Source organism: Clinocottus analis, unplaced genomic scaffold (assembly GCF_023055335.1).
Source record: "Clinocottus analis isolate CAN_PGR_092001 unplaced genomic scaffold, fCliAna1.0.p SCAF_17, whole genome shotgun sequence".
NCBI lineage: Eukaryota > Metazoa > Chordata > Actinopteri > Perciformes > Cottidae > Clinocottus > Clinocottus analis.
In genome coordinates this window covers 14,351,417-14,375,634 of record NW_027175898.1, presented here as the reverse complement: position 1 = coordinate 14,375,634, position 24,218 = coordinate 14,351,417, and the positions used below count along the sequence as shown (strand labels likewise).

Genomic DNA, 24,218 nt, shown 5'->3' with positions numbered 1-24,218 from the left:
CACGTTAACAAAGAGGAAGTTTTCTTCCAGAAAAGTTTACATTTCAGTCTTTGCTCAGCTGCTACGGGCTCAGACTTGTCCCTCGGTGCTGTGGACTCACGCTAGCGGCAGCTGTCACGGTTTTCCCCAAACTCTGAGGTCAAAGGTCAGCCGTCGGCCCCCGCAGATAGATTCCCGTTTGATCGGCTTACGTCAGATGCCGGGAGCCGCGTTGACACAGAGCTGTGTTCACAGTGTCTTTTTCACTGTATCAGCTCGTTCAAGGTTTTATTGCTCTCATCCGGAGTGGAAGTGGATTTTTCTTCTTCTTCTATTTTTCTTCGTCTCTTCGCGCGGTACCCCTCTGTTCCTCCCAGGAGACAATACCCTCCCCAAGTTGACGGTTGTTCGCTCAGCCATGCGAGGTTCCCAGCGGGTCAGGCCACGTCCTCTCGCTCCGTCACCTCTTTGTTCACACAACCTCGCTTCACATACATGAACAGCCTCTCTCTTTCCCCCGCTGTCCAAACAGGGGCATTTGTGTGTGTGATCGCACACATACACATCCACAGCGATGCCATTTCCCGTCACGTGTACAGAAGCTCTGCTTTCCAAATGACCAGAGACTGTAATCCAATAACGCAACCATGCAAAAGTCAAGTGCTTTATTCGACATAAATCATCTGACTTTTAGTTGGAAATGTCATTTTGTGTGTGAGAATAAAGCTGACAGTTCATTTTGTCTCAGGAGGGGGAAACTTTTGACTCTTCAAAAATGTCATTTCTCAGCAGCGATGAAAAGCAGCTTTATTTGTGACTTTGAGTTCATCCAAAACTTGAGAAAGCGGACTTATTCAGAGTGAGGAGATATTCAGAGCGTGACGGCTGTATATATGTTGTTTAAACACCTCGCATTTTGAACTCAACAGGCCACACTGGCCCGGGAATCTGCATCTAAAATAACTTAAGCTGCTTGGAATGTCACGCTGTGCTGCGTCCATGTGTCTTTCCTGTCAATCTGAAAAGGTCCCATTAAATACATGTTCCTTTCACATGCATGAAACAAGATGTGGGCTCTATTCAAGAGGACTTAACGTTGAGAGTTATGCAGTAAAAACCACAAAAACCTCCATCACCACTTACAAAAGACCTTTAAAGGGGGAGAAAGAGGCAGAGAAAGCAGTTTTATAACACGGTTACCTGCAACATTATAAACAGTAATAGTAATGATTATTATGAGCAATCGTTTGCAGATTATTATCTGATGTTATTAATAATTGTTTGGTCTAGAAATTGTGTATTCCTGAATCCCAGAGTTCACATTAAACAAAGAAAAGCATCAAATCATCACAATTCAGAAGCTGGAATAAGAGAATCTTTGACTTTTTCAGACTTTAACAGTAAAAATAGTAATTTTTCCTCAGGCTTTTATCTGATTGGAGGATTTGGCTCAGTTGCCCCAAACATAACACAACTTTGTGTTTGATTACATATTTGAATATGTACCTTATTTCCAGTTGGGTTCATAAACACATTTTACATTTAAATGGATTTTCTTAAAAAGGAGGATGGCTGTTTGCTTTGCAATAAATAGTAGAACAATAAACTCATGGAGTTATATAATGAAAAAAGCTCTTATTCTAATTATTTGGTTAATTGAATAAGCCGCTTGCTGTTGGCTGTATTCCTGTTGCAGTATGTCACACAGCTTGACTAACACAGTTTGAACCCCGCAGAAGGAAACGTCCATGCATGAGTAAATCTCTTCCTGCTGATGATTTGTTTTCCATGTTTGTTTCTGAGGATTCGGCGCCTATTTATATAGAACGGCGTGTTGAATATCCTTACTGAAATGCGGTGCAAACCCATGTGCCTCCATGCCTGCTGCATCGCTCACGTCCTCCCTCTGTGCGCTCCACAGGGTCAGCTGTCTCAAGCTCTCACCGGCCTGTCGGACCGAGCCACCGAGGCCAAAGAGTTCCTGGTGCAGCTGAGAAACATGGTGCAGCACATCCAGGTATTGAAATACACATACACACACACACACACGCGCAGACAGACAACGGCTTTGCACATTGCATCCTCATCCTCGACCCCGGGAGCCATGTTATCCGTCTCCCACGTCACCGCAGTAATCAAGAGAAACAAAAAGGCTTATCGTATTATTATTCCACTGTGCCGGGCCGTCGGCCACAGGGCTGCGTACGACAGGTGCAACATGCCAGAGTCCTTTATCTTCTTCATGTGCATCTACAACACACTTCAGCACCTGAATTAAGATACGATAAGATAGTCCTTTAGTAGTCCCTCAGTGGGGAAATTACTGGATTACATCAGCCTTTATTCACAGAAATTTAAGTAGAGATAAGACCAAGTAAAATAAATAAACAAACAATTAGATTTAAGTTTACTTAATTATGACCTTTTGACTGTATTTATTTGATGTGGACGTCATACATCAATGCAGAACAACACCTGTCCACGGGAGGCTTTTTTGTATTTTATGTATAATAAAATGTGATAAAATGAGAGAGAAAAAGAGATTACATCCACAGATACACACACAAAGTCAAATTATGTGTTACAGGGGTGTTAAGTGTGTGAACAATGTTGCTTTTATTTCCAACACCTGACCACAGGACGCTTTAAAAAATATAATATATGTAAAATAAAATGTGATAAAATCAAATACAAAAGAGAATACATTCAGTGTTGCTTTTCTCTTAACCATGAATTATAAACTGATTTATGATACGTTGCTCTGAATCTATTTATGGGTGAAAATGATCTCACATGTGGACAGCGACTGCAAAAAAAACACAAAAACAAAGATCGCCATGTTCAATGAAACCGATGTATCTCCATAGTAACAACGGCAGAGCGTCTCCCCGCTGCAGGTTTTCAGTTCTTTTGAAGGCGTGAGCGAGCATGTGCACGTGAGTGGACATTCGGCGGTACCGCATGTATTAGCGCTTCAGCGTAAGCGCTAATACATACATATAAATATATATTGACCCAGGATAGATTAACATGCCGGACACCCGTCTGCCGCGCGCGGAGACAAAGCTGCGTTTGGTCGGCTTTAGAGGCCGATTAGAGGAGGACGGTGGGATTAAAAGCCCCTCGCTGATTATCGACACGCAGTCAGAGACGGGACTCCGGGGAAAAAACCCATCATGGAGGGAGATGCCGGATGGGAAAGGAGGAAGAGGAGGAGGAGGAGGAGTGGAAATTCGGGATGTGTAAAAAAACAAACTTGTACTCGTCATCTTGTGACGCTGACGCTTCGCGATGAGTCTACCCGCCCACCTCGCTCCGTGACGAGCTAACTGGAGGAGACGTGTGAAGAAAGACACATCAACTGTAAATCTGACGCTCGCTCTGTATTTCAGCGCGATGCTGTCACACGGGATGGCCTCAGAGACTCGCCTGTGCTTTTGGTTTCATACACATATATGTATGTTCTGTATACACGTTGTCTTTTAGATGCGTTATTCCTATCAGCCTTCGCCTGTTGTCTTGCAGGAGAACGGCGTGGAGTTCGAGGCCTGCCTGGTGGCGCAGTGCGACGCCCTCATCGACGCCCTGAACCGGCGCAAGGCCCAGCTGCTGTCTCGGGTCAACAAAGAGCACGAGCACAAACTGAAGGTGAGCGAGCATGAGCGGGCAAACTCGTACGCACTCCATCTCAAAATGTCAGAGGCGACCGGAGAGGCCCGGAAAATTGGTGTCCTGTGAAGATGGATGTTTTTGCATGAAACATTCGGGAGCTGCATCCGGGTTTTGGGATTGGATGAATGAGGTATTTTCAACTGACGACTTCATGATTGGTGAGAACATCACATCACTGTGGCTCTGCATGTGAGGAAAAACATCTAAATATTAACGCTTTCTTTTTAAAAATGGTAAGCTGTCTCTGCATCTCTCCCATTTTGAAGATTTTCTCAACGCATGTTAAAGATTTTTTTTTATTTAGCACAAGAATTCCACTGATTTAAGAGACATATAGTACCACATTGTCTTCACACTGTGTTCAACACATTGAACGGGGAGGGGAGGGGACATAACGGAGGGATGGAGGAAGAGGAGGAGGAGGAGGAGGAGGAGGAGGAGGGAGAGATACATTTGTGCTGTACAGCATCCAATTTCACGCTTGGACACTCTGTAGAATCAAGGTTTCACACGTGTAGGTGGTTTGAGAAACACAGCCTGGGCCTGGCTTCACGCGAGCACGCTCACACACACACACACACACATTTTGCTTTTCTTTTCTCCACATTAAGATGTGAGGCATCTCATGGAGGCGCCTCATAAATCACTGACAAACTGACAAACTCTCCTTTTTCATTTTATTCACATTTACTTCTGGACAAGAAAGAGCCGGCCCCCTTTTTGTCCTTTGTGTGTTTCTGAGGTTTACGATTTGGGTAAATGTGCTCATGCGGGGTTTCTTTGGCCAAGATGAGAAAACAAATATCTGCTCGGTTATATCACAACATGTTGTTTTAACGCTTTGTATTTGGCACAAAGTGAGCTTTGAACATATAACTAAGCCAACAAAACAAGAGAGTACTGTCAATCGCAAATCCATATATTTCCCAAAATGATAGACCATAAGACGTCGCCTGCAGTGTCACAATCGTCCAAATTAGAGCAGCTGTTGCTTGGTGGCGCTACTCAGGTTTTACAATCGGCACCCGTGCGGCGCCCTCTGCCCTCGGGCGCCATTTTGCTCGCTCAAAATGCAAACCCCCCCCCCCCCCTCCCCCCCCGTTCCCGTTAATGATTGATCGACTGCGAGACGTGACGGATGGATGTTGGAACGTGAGGCATCGGACACAGACGGAGGGATGTTAATGCATCTCTCGCCGCAGATCCCGTCCCCTCCTGTCAGCCTCCGTGCGTCGCCGGCTGAATCTTAATGCCACATTTCTCCGCGGCGAATCCGACGTTCTTTTTTTCTTCTTCTTCTTCTTCTTTTTCTTCCTGCGCTGCTCGCTCACCCGGGGGACACGGCTTCCATCACAGGAGTTTCCCACAGAGTCAGTGATGCAAGAAACTCTGGCTTTCTCATGCGCCGTGCTCCTGGAGATCATTTGAGGTCGACATCAGTAGATCAGTTGCTCCACCTCCAGTCATTAGACATGGCCGGACGACGGGGCGCCCTCTGCTTCATTAGCACGGGGCACCTTTCTGCCCTGCATCTCAGATACGATGCATTTACATGTGAAAAGCAGATTGTTGCATAAAACAAAATGCCGGCTTTGCATCTTCTACGTCCAGTTAAGACCCTAATGAAGAGCCTCCGATGGATCCTGCTGATTCAGTCACACAAAGCTCTCTCTGTGTGTGTGTGAGGAAAACATCAATTAATAACAGTTTAAGCGGCCGCGGCTGACTCGGCGTCTCCTTCACGCCGCTCTCCTCCGGTCCTGCTGCGCTGACGCCGAGCTTGTTGTTTTGAAGAGAGAAGTGATCCTTAATAACGTGAGTCAGCGTCTATTGTTGTCCCGCACATCAGGAGGATTGTGTGACGTGTGTGTGTGACCCGTGTGTGTGTGTGTGTGTGTGTGTGTGTGTGTGTGTGTTCAGAAAGCAGAGGGCGAGAGTGCTTTCATGGATGTTTGTCACACTGAGCTCCTTCACTCCAACATCTGTACAGCGGCGCGTTGCAATTTATCGCCAAAAAAGCACCAAAAAAAACCTTTCCTGGGCTCTTAGTACATGTTCTGAGGACATGACCTCATTTACTGTTTGATTTTATACAGTTTTATACAGATTTTCTAAAGTTTTTTTAGACAGATTTTCTTCCTTTCAGGCAGCCCTTTCTTTCTCACTTTGTATCAGTAAGATATGGAAATGATTTTACGAAGACATAAAGCGTGCTCCATGAATAATCCGGCACTGTGAACTTTTTACAGGCTTCTTTACAGCGACGTCCAGGAGCAGCGGAGGAATCACAAACCGTCCCTTTAAATCAAGCACATCATAAAAACACTGAGTAAAACACGGGTGATCTTCGACATCATAAAGTTGCTTTCCACGAGCACTTGAATGCACCATCACTCAGAGTTTTTCAAGGAATAGTTCGTTTTTGGGTAATTCGCTAATTTATTAGCTTTCTTGGAAAAGGAAAGTTATTCGCATCGAGACCAGGACCAAAGGGAAACCGCTAGTGTCTAAGATTCACTGATTTACACGTTATATTATGAGTTTATTCTATAAAAACGTAAATAATAAACACAACAGGTTATGGTTTTATGAGAGGTAAAGTGCCAGATTATTGCTTCCTCTTGGTTCTTGTGTGGATTACTCAAACACAGATGGGGATTAGAGCATCAGGAGGCAGATTGTGTTGCCTTTGGACGGAGCCAGGCTCGCTGTTTCCAGTCCTTACGCTAAGCTAACCATCGGTACAGTGTTTTAATAAGAAGAATGTATTCGGTGTGATCAAACCGAGCGTTTGCCGTCAGTCCCCCTCGCTGCATTTCTTCTAAGAGCCGATGAGCAACTCTTCTGAGGCTCATGAGACAAACACAAAGGGAATCGGAGACTCGGCGTCTTCTGCGTCTTCGCCACCGGATGCTTCGTCCTCTCTGGACTCCCGGCGGCGGGTCGTCTATTTTTATCTCCACTGTAGTGGTTTGCTGACCTCCCTGTCGACGGCTCGTCATCCGACTGAGTGTGTTGCTCCAGGGGACCCCTGCTCTCCTCCTCCTTTTAAGCACTCAAACGGTTTGGATGAACTAAAATATATTTTTTTTAAAAGACACTGAAGGCAAATATCGAATGATTGCTGCAGTGGTGTCTTCAGCAGAGAGGATGAGCATGAAATATTAAGAATGCTGCTGAATTCAGCAAGTGTATAATTCATCAGTATTTGTGCTTTTTGTTGATCCACGGAAAACTTTTTAAGGCTGCACCTAAATCAATGATTGATCATTCATATTTTAGTCTGAATAATTATCAATAGTGTTCATCCCGGTTTTACTAAGACTCCAACGACTTCGTTTTTGTCTACAAAACACATAAAAGCAGAAAATATTGGGGATTTCCGTGTAATTTGTACGAGTTGAATAGTATTTATTTATTATGTCTATTGACATTGATTATTGGTTTGAGCTCTAATCATTTTCACCGTCTGTTAATGAGCTAAAATGCAAAAAAAATTGTAGTTCAAGCTTCTACAATGTAAGAAATTCCCGATTTTCTGACACTAAATTAAACTTCCGGTCGACGGCGATGGAGAGTGAAATAGCCGTGACACATCTGACATTTCCGAGGTGATATTTTCCGAGCGTCCGTCTGAGTAAGACGCGTTCGTGCCGCGCAGGAAGCGCCTCCATCCTCGCTGACAGTTGAGTGTTTGTGGAAGTGTCCCACGTCACTTTCTCTGACCGTCACTGCAGCGAGCACCATGCAGGAAGCGATTTGAAACCCTTCGCTCTTCTTCCCTTTTCATCTTGTAACAGTTTGAGTTCATGTTCCCCATCACAGTCCCTCTTGTGTCTCTCTCACTGTTCCCTCTCTCCTCAACCTCATTTCGTCCTCTCCTCCTGTGCCTCCATCCATTTCCCTTCACATCTTTCCTCTCACTTTCCTCTCCTTCTGTCACCACACGTCGGTCGCATTACATCAAATCCTCCTCAGGCCCGTAACGTCAAAGTCTCGTATATATTTTGCAGCCGGGTGCCGGCTGACATACCAGCCTGTGCCGCTGCTGTGAAGCGGCAGGTGAGGTGAGGCGACTGCAGCCTCAGTATCTCACAAGGCCAAATGTGCCGCAGTGGCCTAGTAATCGTGTCCGAAACAGATAGAAAGCGTTAATTTATTTCCCAAAGAGGCAGCAGGGCCTGACTCACAGTGTAATATGTGCAGCTGATGAGATACAGGAGACTATTGGCACCTTTTTTGATATACGCTTTTGCGTTTGTCAGTGCCGGTGCACAAATTTGATTCACACTTTTCAGTTTTATGACCGACAGCTTTACTGTTTTGGTTCAGTCTCATTGAGTTTCAACTCCCATTTTCAGCAGGAGAAGCTCTAAAAGCCTTCTGTACACTATCTGCTCAGCATCAACAGAAAGACTGACACAGTTAGAGAGCAGCTGGTGAACATAGGGGAGCAACAAGTCACTTTTGTCCCTATTATATTGCTCTGTTTTGCTAACAAGTTTGCTATATCAATTTAAACGTTTATAGTATGTTAACGTTGTCTCCACCGCCCCCAAGTGGCCCAAAAATGTATTGTTCCTGCCGGTTTTAAACACAAAATGGTCACGCTTTAGCGGCTCCTCAGTGACATGTTTTAATAAATCTCACCTGCGTCCAACCCGCTGTTCCAAACATGACTAATATCTGTAAAGTAAAGGATCATTTTGGGAACGCCGAGCTGCCGTGACGTCGTGCGGCGGCGACGTGTTTAACCACCATCCCACGGCCGCCACGCATGTCATCGGAGGAACGTGAGTTTGTTTCCGCCGGTTGGCTCCGTTCATCTCTGCTTCTGCAGACACCGCGTGCCCACTCCCACTGTCCTGCACTCACGCCCCCTTTTCATTCATTACTCCCACATCTCTTCTCTCTCTCGGGAGGCTTCGTTTCCTCCCTCTCTCCCTCACGCTGCTGCTGTCTCCCTTCGCTTCGTGCGTGATTCAGGTGAACGGATCTTCCTCCCACTGATTATCCGCCGATCGGCCGGGCAGAGCGGCCGTGGCCGCCGGCGTTTTAACATCTTGTTCCAAAAAGCTGAAAAACAGCAGATTTCCGGGAGAAGATGACTGGGATGCTGAGAGAAGCTGCTGCTCAGTAGGCAGCGCGAGTGTCGAAAGAAGAAGTAGCTGGGGAAAGGGACAAGATTTGATAAAAGTTGTCTGCGAAAAATCCCTCCACGCGCATTGTCCTCTTCTGTGAATTAAGAGATTGTGATTCCAGCCGCGTGCGGAGGAGTGACAGCGAGTGCGATTGTTAAACAGGCAGCGGCAGCAGGGAGAAACTCTTCCTGGAGCCCTGCCAGCCCACTGCAGGGGTGTGGATGCTCCGGGCTCGACACAGCAGGGAGGGCTCTGCCCCCAGCCGGGGAAACACAAACCCAAATCATCGGAGCTGGGATGAGACCTCCTCCCCTCTCCGTGTGGGACGAGGCTAAACACGGCCCTCCTCTGATTGATCACAGCACTAAAAAGGGGGGAATGGTGAGAACAGGATTAGCTGTGCCTCTGTAAATATTCATTTACATGAAAGTATTCCTTTTTGTGGTTCATATTTTATCCTCTCCAGACTCCAATCAGACCTGCAATTTGTTTCATTTTGGTCTCGACGAATGGAGAAGTCGCGTTTTTATGTTGGGTTCATTTCAGTTCACGCTGTCTTTCTGCGAATCGACCGAAGATTCTTAAGTATTCAGTCATTTTCTGCAGCTTTTTCTACCGCAGAGAGAAAGAGATCAAGACATCCAGACTCTGAAACTTCAGCGAGACGAGATGTACTTATTTGCAGATAGATTTAACTCCCGTGGTGTTTGCAGCAGATACGAACACATGAGGGAAACAGCTGATGGAGAGGAGGCGAGGTCAGTTATCACAAAATGTTTTCAGCCGCCCAAACGGCCCACACCGGGAACACGGGTTCGATTCTCTGAGGTTTGAGTGAAGCACGTCAAACACAGTGTTGTGCGCCATGTGATCATTGCAACCACCACGCTGTGCAGACTGAAGGTCATTTGAAAGTAGACTGAAGGTCAAGTGGTTAAAACGTGCATCACGCTGCGAAAGATGATGCGGACATTTTGGACAAAATGTTATATTTGTACACTTTAACATTTAAGGAAGGGTGACGCAACAACACACAGCAATAGACAACACCGATTTTGTTAAACTATGCTGGATGTTGAGACCGATATGCTTTTAGTATTTGCGGTTGATTTAAACATTTAGTATATACAGGACTGATTCATAGATGCAGTCGGTTAAAGGGACGTTTTTATGTCAGTGTATCAGCGAAAAAACAGTTTTCTGATTGAATTTCCAGAAAAATCGTAAATCATAACATATATAGCGACTGTAATATACAAGTATATACTATATTTTAACTACATTGTGCACCCATGCATTGTTTATGTTCTTCCAGCCTTCATAAACACGCTCACAGTGTGTGTAACGTGTCTTACAGTCATATTCTGAATAGTCCACGACTGGATCTTTACTGTCTGCTGAGCGTCGGTGCTGCAATACGTTGCATATGGATGCTGCGGCTGCAGTCATCAGTAAATCATCTTCATGTACTCGTCTGTCGGTCTGCAGAAAGGCTTTTCCTCTCAGATAGCAACAGCGAAGTTTCTGTTACCTAGCAACCCTTTGGTCCAGCACCTCCGTTTATTTCCCCATCGCCGCCAACGAGGCTCTGTGGACGTCAGTAGTGAGCGGGGATCTCCCCGAGTCGATCAAATATCCAATCCAATCGATAGAACATCCCGGCGAGAGCGTTTCCCTCATTGATTCACAGCCGCTCGCTGTAATTCAGATCATGTTACGAGGAAGAGATACGTCCTGAAGGTAAAGGGAGGGCTGCAATGAAACAAACATTACAGGATTTTCTAAGGCCCCCCAAAAAAATCTACAACTCACGGCAGAGAATTTAGAAACTTCTGGATGTTTTTAGCGTGTTTAGCCGCTCAGGAGTATTTCAGAGCGGTCTCACCTGACGCAGAATCACAACCATTTATTGCCACGTATGCTTTCACATGCCGCAAAAGTCGGGTTACAAGCCGCTCATATACCTTCGGTAGGTGTTTCCTGCTGTAGCAAGCTAGCGCTGCTGCTAGCTCCCCACTAGCTGCTACTGCTAGCTCCCCACGAGCTGCTACTGCTAGCTCCCCACGAGCTACTACTGCAATCTCTCCACTGATGCTGCTACTGCTAGCTCCCCACTAATGCTGCTACTGCTAGCTCCCCACTAGCTGCTGCTGCTAGTTCCCCACTAATGCTGCCGCTGCTAGCTTCCCGCCGCTGCTACTGCCCGCGTCCCCGCTGCCCGAGTCGGACGTTAAGCCGGGGCTGGTCCCACTACCTTCGGTGCTTGTCAGGGAGCTAGCTGAAGAGCTACCAGCGGCGCTAGCTGGCTACAACCGGGAGCTCGCGGGGACACCTCGCGGAGATAGTAGCGACTCGTAACCCCGACTTTCACGGTACAAAGAATTTGTCTTGGCGGGTGGTGCAGTATTTTAAATATACAATTTAATTTACCATAGAATATACAAATCAAAATAAAGTGCAACAGACAAACGGATAACAGGACTTCAGACGAGTGAAATGTAGGTGTAGTGTGTGTGCAGTCGGTGCCGCTGACGCCGCTCACACAGGCGCGAGGAACAAAATGTCACTTTCTCTTCCGTTCACGTCAATAACAGGTCGCCGATGTCCCTCCGGCCTCCTGTTCCCTCCCTCGATCTGCGTGAGAGCCTCGGGAGGGAAACGTTACTCGATCAATCACTTTGACGGCCCTGTTGCTAATCTCACTCTTGGTATTCCTGCTGCTCGTCTCGTTTCTCTTCATCCATTAACAGCCGCGTTTAATCTGTGTTCCCCAGCCTCTTTCTTCCGTCCTCCCTCCTTTCTTCCTGCGTCCTTCTTCCCTCCATTGTCGTCACATAACTTTGTCTTCACCTCTTTCTCTCCGCATCCGTATTTCTTCTTTGTCTCTCTTCTTAACTCATTTATCAACATTTCTTCTGCATATCTACTTCACGATAATTTCCCTGCATCCCCAATTTTTCCTCTTTTTTTACATTTTTTTTATTCCTGCCCTATTTATACTCTCGAGCACTCGCTCACTTTATTAAACCCGCTCTGTGGATTTTATTCATGTTCCACTCGAGAGTGATTACACACAAAAAAGGGCGATGATTAACATATGATTATCTTCCGTGTATGCATGTTGTTTTTGTATTATACTTGCAAAACTTGATTTCCTCGTGGGTGTTTCTTCTTTTGCCCTCCATAATCCTCTCCTCTTCTTCTTCTTCTGCTTCCCCGACCCCCTTTTTTCTCTCAGGTGGTTCGGGATCAGATCTCCCACTGCACGGTGAAGCTGCGTCAGACCACGGGGCTGATGGAGTACTGCCTGGAGGTCATCAAGGAGAACGACCCCAGTGGTTTCCTGCAGGTATTCGATGCACAACAAGCCTCTAGATCCGCTACGAGCGACAGCGCAAGCTTTTTATGTCGCAATTTAAATAAATAAAGTGGAGCAGAACGCATAAAATGCTTCCCGGAGCATTGATTTTCAGCGTTTTTGGCTCCTTACTGGGATGGAGAGTGGATTCACGCACCTTGCTGAGGTGTAAAAGTTGCTGTAAAATGTGTGAAAGTACAACGGAGATTCAGCAAATACATGATGGCGGTAATGAAACATGTGACTTGGATGTCCACTGAAGCGCCTGCTCGAGAGGCCAGAAATAGTCTCCTCATCGCCTCCACGCCGATCTGGTGTGACCTTCCTCACATTAATGCATGAAACAAACATTAATGTAGTGTTGTACTTCCTGTTTTCCACCGTTTGAGGTTGCCCAAGTTCCCCATTCACATTGTTGATGGAAACAAGCTTTCATTCGCATTTTCTTTTGACAATTCTCTCAACATCCAGGTAACATTTGGATGAAAACCCGGCGACTGGATTGACTTTAACATTCTGCTGTTTGTCATCTATTTTGTTTCTCGTATTGGTTTGTTAAGCACTGATTGGCTGAGGGCCAAAACACAGGTCTGATCTGCTGCGTCAGTATAGATCATCCAAAGCTCTCAGACGGTCGTCACAACGAAACACATCTGGTGTAAATGCGCCACACATCTGGAGCAAACTCTGCATTTTCACCCATTTTGCCACTTTTAGTGGTGAGTCTACGTTAAAAAAAAGAGAAATTCCTCCTAAAAACGATTAAATTGCTAGCTAGGAGTATGACTCAAACCCAATACATTTTTATAAAAATGACTTTATTTCAAAGTGAAAAATAAACACGACCAAATCTGAGCTGAGAGATGACGTAGAGTTGCACTTTGTTTGTTTTCACTGCCTTTGCTGAACAATTCCACCGTGTTAAAATCAAACTTAGTCAAAACAGTCAAACAGTTTCACGGCGTCCATGTTTCTTTTCTTGTAAATTAGTCCGATGAGATGAAGAGCAAACACAATATCACAGCTTGATGTCTGTGCTTGATGAGCGGAGAGACCTGGTCGAATACACAGTTTACTTATTTACCACCTCCAAAATATTAAGCAAGTGAAAATACAATTTTGGTGTTTAATGTTTATTCTAAACAAGGTTTTCCTTAAAATTTGATCATTTCCTTGGAAATATCCTGGGAAAAGATATTCAAGAGAATGCACTTCCTTTGAAAAAACATCTGTTAAACTTGATTTTGTTCTTTTATACGTCGGATTGTTTGCTTTCTTGCAGACATCTTTACATGTTCTTTCACATCTTTGCACTGTCAGCAGATCTGCTTATATTTCCCTGAATGGAAAATCTGGGTGGAAATCTGTTTTTTTTCTGGTTCCCTGTGCAGTTTTTATTATTAACGAGTAACATCAAGTTAATTCCTTGTCCTCAGATCTCCGATGCTTTGATCCGGAGGGTCCACATGACGGAGGGCCAGTGGGGGAAGGGAACCCTCACCCCGAGGATGAACAGCGACTTCGACCTCACGCTGGACAGCGGCCCGCTCCTGCAGACGATCCACCAGCTGGACTTTGTCCAGATGAAAGGTAAAAAGAAAGAGGAGAGGTGACAGGTAGACAGACACCTGAGGGATTCACACCAGAGGGCTGGAGCAGAACCGGGATCGGGCCCTCGTGAGAGCTCACGTCTCTTCTGGAGACAGCAAACCTCTTCCTCCCTGTGAAGGAGACTGTGGTCAGACTGTAAATCACTAAAATACACCAGCAGTGTTTATAGGAAAGGCTCAGTATTATACCAAGAGAAATGCTCGAATAAATATGATAAAACCTTGATATTTATGTATGCAGTATCTTCATAAAATGTATTTTTGTACATGTGTAAGTAAAAGAGTATCCCTTTCATCTCTGAATACAATCGCTTTTAGTTTGCTTTCGCAATTTAGAGGCCGCTTGTTTTGCATGCGACCTCTTTATCTTTTAAAAATGACAAATTATTTTACGGGTAAACATGAAAATATATTCTATACTCTTTGCTGAATGCGTTGACATTCATGTTTGTGTTTGGCGCCTGATGAACGTCACACAGTACGATGCCTCTGACTCGCTGTCTAAAACACGTTTACCGGGTTTTACATTTATGAAGCGGAAGCTTTTGATTTCCAAATTCATACATTTATAAACGATAAATATTGAACAGGTCGTATCGTGCGCGCAAGTTTTGATCCTTTCCCGGCTCACTGGGCTGTAATCTGGTCCGTGTTCATCCCCCTTCCTCTTCCTCCTCCTCCTCTTCTTCCTCCTCCTCCTCAGTCCCAGCTGCTCCCATGCTCCAGCTGGAGGAATGCTGCACCCAGAACAACAGCGCCACGCTGTCATGGAAACAGCCGCCGCTCTCCACCATCGCCGTGGACGGATACATCCTGGAGCTGGACGACGGGAACATGGGCCTGTTCAGGGTAGGTGGCCCCTCCGCAGGGAGTAGGATCTATCTGTCCACTTCATTAGAAGAACAACGAGAGTCTGTGTTGGATTTACATTTAGATTACAAGACACAAAGTGAAAAACAGGACCAGTCAGAGTCATAATTCACCTTTTACACAGCAGCGCTCGTCTCTTTCTCAACAAAGACGCCTTCATTTTGGTGCCGGAGGGACGGGCTCCAGCTCCGCCGGCGGGAATGTGAAAGCGACGCTTTGTCGCTGAAATCCTCTCTCGCTGTCTCTCTCTCTCTCTCTCTCTCTCTCTCTCTTGGAGTGATATGAGAGCAGGTCACGTGACCCTCTGTGTAGCAAGGCCCTGAACAGACACACGACGCCGTGCATGGAGAACGGGTCGGTAATGCAGCTGCCAGCCGGGATGATCCCGCAGGAAGTGCGATCCGGCATCAAAGCCGCATTTAAACCCTCTCGGAGGTTCGCCGTGTAATCCATCCGGCTAAGACGCTCCCCCGGTCCTCTATACATCGGGGCCGGCGCTTTTGTCGCAATGGCAACTTAAACCCCGACAATACCGTCGGCACAATGGCGGAGGATATCTGTGTCCGACCTCTAAACCTGTTCCTACTCACGCTGGAGCGGGCCGGTCGCCTCTCCGTGACAATCAATGTGGAAGATCTTTTCCACTTCCTTAAAGTGACGGTAAACTCGCTGCCAAGTAGTTGGCGAGTTGAGAGTTTAGATAATCTCAGAAAAAAACATTAATAGAGAGCTTTTACACACCAAAATCCCAATGGAGCTCCGTATTTCAATCTCTTGAACTGTTGCCATCTTCCCAAAGCGCCTAAACAAGTCCATCAGTTTCCTGGACACAGCTGGTGGCACATTAAACACTCACACTCACAGAAGTGTAAAAACCAGATCCTTTCACTTAAAGAGGCCAAAACATGAGATTGTAATCTAAATATTGGACTTTTCTGGTTGAAAAAAGTGTCTTATTCACTTTATGGAACTGTAAATCAAAGCATCAGATCATCCTGTTTGAAGTGAGCGGGTCCAGCAGCTGCTCGGAGAGGCGCCCGGTGTTTTAATTTAGAAACAAGCAGCCATCGCCCTCGCGTCTCCGCTCTCTGACGCCAGCTGTCTGCCGGTGTGAGCCTTCATCCCTCTGTCTTCATCACAACTGTTGCATAAGAGGCCGATCGTTCACATCCAATCTGCCAGCGGATTCAACCACCGCGACCTCTGAAATGCTGAGTGTGCGCGTTGGACGCCAGCCCGCTAACGTACCAGGACTTAAGGTCCAGTGGGCGTCGACCTCGTGGGTTCAAACCCCACTCCTGGTCGAGAGTGGATGCTTTAATCTACTCATGTGACGAGTGTAGCACATAATTAAAACATATACTGTTGTGAAAAGATTGCGTTGACAGATAGAAGTTGCTACTGAATGAAAGTGTGATTGTCCATAAGCTCATCAGTGTGTGACAGCTCGGCGTTATGAATGGGTGAATGTTGGCATGTAGTGTAAAGCTGTATATGGATGCAGTTCATTCATGTGCACTTGCAATATCCAGTATGTTTAAGTACTTTTGTACACGTTTTTGTTCCATCTGTATATTTAACATAAAATAAGATGAAATAAGATAATCCTTTATAAATCCCTACAAGGGGGAAATTACAGGATTACAGCAGAAATGCTCACAAATAAGTAATAAGATCAAAAGAAACTAGTAATAAAAAGAAACAGTAGAACGGTAATAAACAGATTTAAGATTTTAGAAAAAAAATAGCAGTAAAAAAGAATATTAAATTTACAGATGGAATAAAATAAGAATTTAAAAAAATGTCTTACTGTTTAGTTTTTTTATTTTGTTTCATTACTGTTGTACTGTTTATTTATATTATTATATACTTGATTTTTATCTTTATTTACTTGTGAGCAGTGCTGCTGTAATCCTGTGATTTCCCCACTGAGGGACAAATATAAGATTATCTTATTTTATCTTTAATCTGTGGACATTTGACCAGAGTTATACGCACGGAGAGCATCTCAAAGCACATGTTGAAACGCAGCATGTGTTGTCGTGTTTCATCCTCCATCCTGTGCGTCTCTTCAACGTGAGCATGTCGTACCTTTTCATCTGGACCTACATTTTGCCCAAACAACTATTTACTTTCCAATTTGCGACGGAAGTTTTCCCTCCGCTCTCCTCTGACTCATTGATTCTCGCCAACGCAGCGTCACACTGAGCTTGGCGAGTTGTACGTCCCCGCGTCTATTAATACTCCGGCGTGGGCCTCCTCGCCCACGCTCCGTCGTACAAACTCTCACTCTCGCTGATTACGCGCTCGCCTTCCTCAAAAAAAAAAAAAAAACCTGAACGGGACGGCGCTTCAGAGGCCGAAAGAGAAGCAAAGGGAGGCGGGGGGGGACCCCCGCTGTGTCACGATCACGCACTGCGATGGAGCCGCCGCCGCCTTTTTTTTTAACAGGAAGCGCTTGTGTGTCTTTGACAGGAAGTGTACGTGGGGACGGAGACCATCTGCACGGTGGACGGGCTCCACTTCAACAGCACGTACAAGTCCAGGGTGAAGGCCTTCAACGGCAGCGGCGTGGGCCAGTACAGCAAGACGCTGATCATGCAGACGTCTGAGAGTACGTGAAGCGTCCTCCGCTCGCTGCTAACGACCGTTTGTCTTGAAGGGAAACGCACTCTCACTACAGAATTCATTCAGTATTTCCACAAAAAAGCGGAGACTCAAGTCTGGTTTGCCAATATAATGGACGTATTAGTTCTTAACTGGCAGTGCTGTTATTAATAAAGCAAACTTTATCCGCAGCATCCATGTATCTCTAAATGCCTGCCACATGTTTGCTATAAGATATAAATGTGTTTTCTGGTAGTTTTAACTCTTTTTGCGTGATCAGATCTACTAAATGTTTCTTGTGTGTATTTCTGTCATGATGAAGTTAATCTGATGAGCCGTTATTTTAGCAAACATCTGGCAGGTCTAATGATGTAGTTTTCTTTTGTTGTTGTTACGTCATGAAATCACAGACTTGAGTTCTTTTGCTTCTTCTTTCAAGAGTTCATTCACAGCATTGTATCTTATGGAAGTCCATTTCCGCCACACGCACACAAAAAAAAGAAAATTAGGACCAAAAAAAAAAAGAAATTAGGACAAAAAAAAGGAACATTAGGGCCCCCCCAAAAAATGAGGACAATAAAAAAAAAAGAAAATTAATTAACTTTTTTTTTTTTCCTTGACAAAAATAAAAAAAACATCTTAGCAAAACGTTATTTCATCACTTGGGTGTAACTCTAATTTTGACAATTTCAATCAGTAGTCAAGTTCTCATTTCTCTCCTCGAATGCCTTTTTTCAAGTCAATTTTTATTTTTATTACTGTCCTCAGTTATTTTTCTTTTCTTTTAAAAAAAAAATATATTCAAAAAATATATTCATTCAAAAAATATTCTTTTTTTTTTTTTGTGTGGCAGAAATGGGCTTCCATAGTTCTTGACTGAGCTCATAAAGATCTTAAGAATAATAAAGTCGCTGCCAGACTCGAGTCTTGCATCTTCAGAAAGAGAACTTCTTTCAAAAAGATTAAGAGGAAAGTGGAAACATACTCGGTTTCTTCCTTTGCGATCACTTATTCCAGATTTTAAACTATGCAGTTTGAGGTTTTTGAAGCGATATTTTAAAAGGATTTCAACGACCTGACATCAAACATCTCCGTCCATCGTTTATCATTCACGTAACCCAAAAAAACAATAACACTAAAAGCCTCCCAAACGTCACACGCCAGGTTTTTAACACAGAAACAGGAAGTGAGCTCTGTGTGAGGGTGCGTTTGAGCTTTTTTTAAAAGCAGGTACGTCCCGGAGCAGCTGCTTGGTGGACATAATCCACTCATGTGCTTTCCCATTAGTTAAATGCCGCTCGGCACACAGGGGCGCTTGTCATCCGTAAGAGGACCTGAAAGGCCCGGACGGCCTCAAACCAGCCGGACGGACAGACGCAGCACTCAGCAGCTGCCGGGCTTCTGCACAAACACGACCTAACCACTCACAGGTTTTTATTTGCAGAAATCTGACGCCCTTCACCCCGGACCGGACTGTGCTTTGATTCTGTCTGTTTTATTTATTCCTAGAACAGTTCCTCCGTCATCTATGTGGTCACGCCCGTTTGCAGGAACTCTTTGTTTTTTTTGTTTTTTTCAGGATCTCTTCTGTGCTGTCCCTGATCAAACCTGCTTCTTTCTTTTTTTTTTACCCTCTCCTCCATATCCCTCCTCGACCCGCTCTACACCGTCTGCTTCACGGCTTCGCTACGCTCTCCTCCTCCTCTTTTCTTTCTCCCCTCCTCCTCCTCCTCCTCCTCCTTCATTCCACATTTCAGCTGGACTCCCTCCATGTGATATTCAGTCTATAGGCACAGGTATGGGCGACTGTTTCCACTCCTTAATCCCCCTCGTTGCCATTGCCTGTGTCATCAGTCCAGTGCTTCACTCTCAAACCAGCAGGTGGGCAGTTTGCCGCTCTGTGGGCTGCACTTATTAAACGTTCAATACGGGCTTCTAATAAATGTCTTTGTTTTATTTCCTTTGGGAAATAAAGCTGTGTAATGAAACTTTTCACTGCACATAGGGAAGCCGTGAACGATGGTGGACAAGAAATGTCCTGTGGAGCCCATATATATATATATATATATATATATATATATATATATATATATATATATATATATATATATATATATATATATACACACACACAGAGCGCAAACATCTCATCTGTGAGATTCTCATATTTCTCTGTGTAGAGTTTAGAGCTTTTTAAAAAATGCCGAGTCAAACAGTTTGCAAAGTTCTTCGGCTTTGATTTAGCCGGCGTGCAGTGGGATCGTAGAAAGTTAAATGGTCGGCTCACCCAAATTACAAAGCATTTAATGAACATGAAGGGATTTTGTTTGCAGCGTATAAATTAAAGCGGGATTTAATTTTTTTTTGCCACTTGGGGGCAGCGCAGCGTTGACTTCTTATCATCCTGTAACGTGTCTGTGCTGAACAATCAGGAGACGTAGAACTGCATTAATATTCAAGTCAAGTCCACTTTATTTATGTGTAAATCACAACAGAAGTGATGTCATGGTCATTTCCATCTGGAGCAGGTTCAGACTGTACTCTCTAGATATATTTATACTATATATATACTATAGTTTACAGAGACCCAGCAGTCTCCCATGAGCAAGCACAGAGCGACGGCAGCAAGAAAACGCTCTCTTTCAATGGAAAGAAGCTTTTAAATCTTATTTTTTTATTGTTTCAATTTAATCTTAAAGGTTCATCCAGTCCCGGCCAAGACGCCAGTATAAAGGTTTATCATAAAATCACAAGTAACAGACAAAAGACAAAACAGCAAAAAAGTTAAAAACAACATAATTTCACATAAGACAGACAAATAACAGACAAAGAACAAATTGCACCAACAAATATATATAGAAATTGTGCATATTTATAAAATAATCTAGTATAAATTGACTGTCGCTAGTGAATGCAGATCCACTAAAATTTCTTATTTTGTGTCAATTGTCGACCTCCAGGGTGTTTTTTAAAATATTTCTTTTGGGTGAACTGATCCTTTATGATAAGACTGATAAATTGTTAACATATGTAATTTAAAGTGAATTGATTTATTATCTAGATCACAAACCTCTGCACCCGCGTGCTCTTCAAAGCCGGTGAAAACAAATGCCAGTAATCATTTGCAGACTGTCTGACGCAGGTTTGATTTAATAATAAATGTTAAGATTTTAGCATTAAGTTATAAGTTAAGTTATAGAGTATGATGTTAAGAATGATTAATCCTAATAGTGATAGTAGATCTTTATCTCCTTCTTCTTTCATCTAGTCCTCCATGAAGTTTTTACAGTGTAACTTCACCTCATCGAACCTCCAGCCTCTGGAGTCATGTCCCCTTTCGTACTGTCATGACCTTCAGACAGACCTCGATGACACTAAACAACAGTGTGTGTGACTCTTCCCGTGTGTGTGTGTGAACAGTCGCTTGGTTCACCTTTGACCCGGCCTCCGCTCACCAGGACATCATCCTCTCCAACGACAACCTGACGGTGTCCTGCAACAGCTACGACGACCGGGTGGTCATGGGTAACTCGGCCTTCTCCCGCGGCGTCCATTACTGGGAAATGACCGTGGACCGCTACGACAACCACCCGGACCCGGCCTTCGGGATCGCTCGGGCCGACGTGCTGAAGGACGTGATGCTGGGGAAGGACGACAAGGCCTGGGCCATGTACGTGGACAACAACCGCTCCTGGTTCATGCACAACAACTCGCACACCAACAGGTAGAGAGTGAAGAGGGATGTGTGTCCATACAAGAAAGTCCTACAGGCATGAAAGAATGTGAAATCAGTACTGTGTTTGAGTACACACCCAGTACAGCTACAAGATGGGAGGACACATCTTTTTGCAGGATGTTACTTTGGAAACATTAGATTGTCCGTCATGCCTCCGGTGGGTTTCTCTCTGTGTGGCCGTGCAGGACGGACGGCGGCATCGGGAAAGGAGCGACGATAGGAATCCTGCTGGACTTCACACGCAGGATCCTCATCTTCCTCATCAATGACGAGCAGCAGGGTCCAGTGGCCTTTGAAGCCCTGGAGGGCGTCTACTACCCCGCGATCAGCCTCAACCGAAATGTCCAGGTACTGAATGATATCGTGTGTGTGTGTGTGTATGTATATATATATTTTAAAAACTTTTTCCATTTCTAAATTGGAAGATAGAGATTCTCCTTTTGTTTTCCCTCAAGTTTGGTTTGTGTGTTTTATTCAGTCAATCGTTATACAATACAATATTATTATCTTACTATACTATATAATATACAAAAACAGAGACTGAAAAGGTATAGGTGGAAGCAACAAATGCTTATATATTCCTATCCTAAATTATTATCAATTAAATCAAATAATAATAATTATATATATATGTGTGTATATATATATGTGTATATGTGTATATATATATACATACATCTTCCATATAGAAACATTTCATTCACACCTGTAACTCAAATATTGATTTATAAATAATCCTCTTGAAAACCAAAAAATGAGCTAAAAATGTTAATGTTGTTTCACACTTTAACTCCTACGATAAAAATGAATTTTCTTTTAATCCCTTTTTGAGCTTTTCGTACAACAAACTTACAAACATCTCTCAAATCATATCATAAGTAACTTTAAAGGAATAGTTTTCTTACAAAGATGGATACCACTCTCATGTCTGCGTTTGCTAGCTTAGCTTAGCATCAAGACTGTCCAAAGACCTACCAACTGGAGGTTTAAGATAACCCGGGCGTGATGCCTGGACAGGTTAGCCGGCAGCCAGCGGAGGCTGCAGGAAGTTACTGCATGAGAGTTCTGCACCAAACAGCAGATTGTCTTTTTTACACTTTGGTTTTCGTGGAAATGAAACGCGTTGGGTCTTCGCTCCGGGGGTCCGGCTCTGTAGCTTTCCCTGGCTCTCCCTCCCCGAGCGGCGCTGCAGGCCAAAACAGGTTTTTACTTGTAGATCAACCGAATATCAAATGAGTTATTATTCATTAAAACTTCTTCCCCCCCGAATTATACAAATATGGGCTCGGAAGATTAAACCTTGAAAGAGGAAGCTTCAAAGACTCAATAACAGTTAGTAGCTTTGACTTTCTCATCGCTCTCAGCTAGTTGTCTTTCATGCCGTCAAAACATTTCACCCACTGAGGAAACAGTTCAACGGCTCCACCTGCGGGCAGGAAAATGAATGAAACCTCTTCACCGAGATTTAGTAACTCGCCTGTGTGTTTGTCCATGTGTTTCTCCTCAGATCACACTGCACACTGGTCTGCCCATCCCGGATTTCTACACCACCGGGGAGGCGGATGCCACTGGCTCTGTGTGCTAAAGACTCACAAAACCTCCCCCAGGATTCCCCAGGGTTCATCCTGCCAGTCAATAACTATGATCCAACCTTCGCCCTCGTCTCCCTCCACCTCCCTCTTGTCCCCCTGACCGACTGACCCCCGGCCTCTCTGTCAGGGGCCTCCATCCGGTGCCTCGCCTCGCCTTCATCATGCATAAACAGTGGACGCCGTCATCCAGCTGCAGGACGAAAACTAGGCCTTTGCTTTATGACCTGGACTTTGGTAGAACCGTTAGCTTAGCATAAAGACTGGGAACGGAGGGAAACAGTTAGCCAGGCTTTGTCAAAAGTTTGAATATACGTCTAGAACTCACTGATGAAACCTTTATATCTCATTTCTTGAACCCGTCCAAAAACAGAAGTGTAAAAACGGCGTGTTGTTGGTTTTAAGGGCACAAACTAATAGTCACACAACAGCCTGTAAAACCACAAAGTCACGTTTTTACATTTACATTTCAAACAAACAGGATATGATGAGTTCATTTGTGAGCTTCAGAGCTGGCAGATGGATTGTATTTCCTTTGGAGAAACCTTTTGGTTTCCAGTCATATAGCTAAGCTAACTGCCTGTTAGCGATAGCTTAATATTTAGCATACAGCCCGAAACCAGAAAATAACCACATTTCCGAACATATTTAAGTATTTGTTTTAAAGTAAGGAGTTCTTTTGAGAGAAAGTAGTCCCCCGTCGCACCATCAACACACAGCTCAGTACATCTTATTCTTTATTCTTTTCCTCCACAACATCCTCCTGTGTGTTGCTTTTCCCGCCACGTGAACATTCTCACACGTTCGAGACACCGGAGAGGGCCGCGAGAAGTCGCCCGCCTCCCGCGTGTTCGTGTGAACGTGTGAGGTGGAGGTGGAGGTGGAGGAGGAGGTGGAGGTGTCGAGAGACCGGTCGGCGGCCGCAATGATCCCTGGACGAGAGCGACAGTCGGACTCTCTCCGCCGCGTCGCCGTCGTCTCCTCATCCGTGTACATGAGGCGCTTTTCTTAGTGGCTTCGCTCGTGTGCTCCTTCTGTGTCGTCTGTAAACAAAAATGTATAAAAAAAAAGAAGAAACATGCAGCCTTTCTCTGCGGCGCAGCTCTGAACACAGGACGGATGGATTTTTGGTGTAAAGTATCATAAACATGGGCGAGTCTGTGCGTTGAAGCGTGTTGTAAACGGTTTGGAGATGACGACTGTGAAGCTCGATGAATAAGGTGCTACAGCAGCTTCGCTTCAGTCTGGCTTTTTTTTTTTTTTTTACTGTGGGGTGACTGAATCCTGGTAGTTTTGTAATATCGTCATTGAAATGATCTATTGGAAAGAGGTGTATAGCTAAATAAGTTATTGATGTTCAGAGTTTTTTTTTTCAATAAGAATTCTGCATTGTTCCTTTATTTGATGTATAGTTATTACAGAGGGAAAGAAATATTTTGTGTCGCTTTAAAAAAAAAAAAAGTAGTTTGTGGCCCACTAAAGCGACAGGAGGGTGGTGGGGGGAGGGGGGGGGGTACTGGGATGTTGTTGTGGCGTCACATTTGTGTAACAGCCTCCTCGACGGGCAACAACGTAGCCATGCAAGCAGCTCTGTGATGCTGAACTCAGCCGTGCTTTGAGCCGACCGCTCACATGATGACGCTTTGACGTGTGATG

At 44.6% G+C, this 24,218-nt stretch overlaps 1 protein-coding gene across 3 annotated transcripts in view; it reads left to right on the top strand.

Moving 5' to 3' along the window:
- trim9 (tripartite motif containing 9) overlaps nt 1-23,956 on the top strand; it is a 35,710-nt gene extending 11,754 nt beyond the window's left edge. The window contains exons 2-11 of one of the 3 annotated variants that reach the window (XM_068579767.1): nt 1,901-1,996; nt 3,505-3,627; nt 12,031-12,141; nt 13,587-13,740; nt 14,464-14,609; nt 17,106-17,244; nt 18,995-19,033; nt 20,658-20,961; nt 21,159-21,321; nt 22,481-23,956. In XM_068579767.1, the coding sequence (XP_068435868.1) occupies nt 1,901-1,996; nt 3,505-3,627; nt 12,031-12,141; nt 13,587-13,740; nt 14,464-14,609; nt 17,106-17,244; nt 18,995-19,033; nt 20,658-20,961; nt 21,159-21,321; nt 22,481-22,558 (1,353 nt within the window). In that variant the 3' untranslated portion in view covers nt 22,559-23,956. Of the gene's footprint in view, nt 1-1,900; nt 1,997-3,504; nt 3,628-12,030; nt 12,142-13,586; nt 13,741-14,463; nt 14,610-17,105; nt 17,245-18,816; nt 18,922-18,994; nt 19,034-20,657; nt 20,962-21,158; nt 21,322-22,480 lie in introns of those variants that run through there. The other 2 variants (XM_068579768.1, XM_068579769.1) reach the window with 2 other exon arrangements.
- The last annotated feature ends 262 nt before the right edge of the window (nt 23,957-24,218 follow it).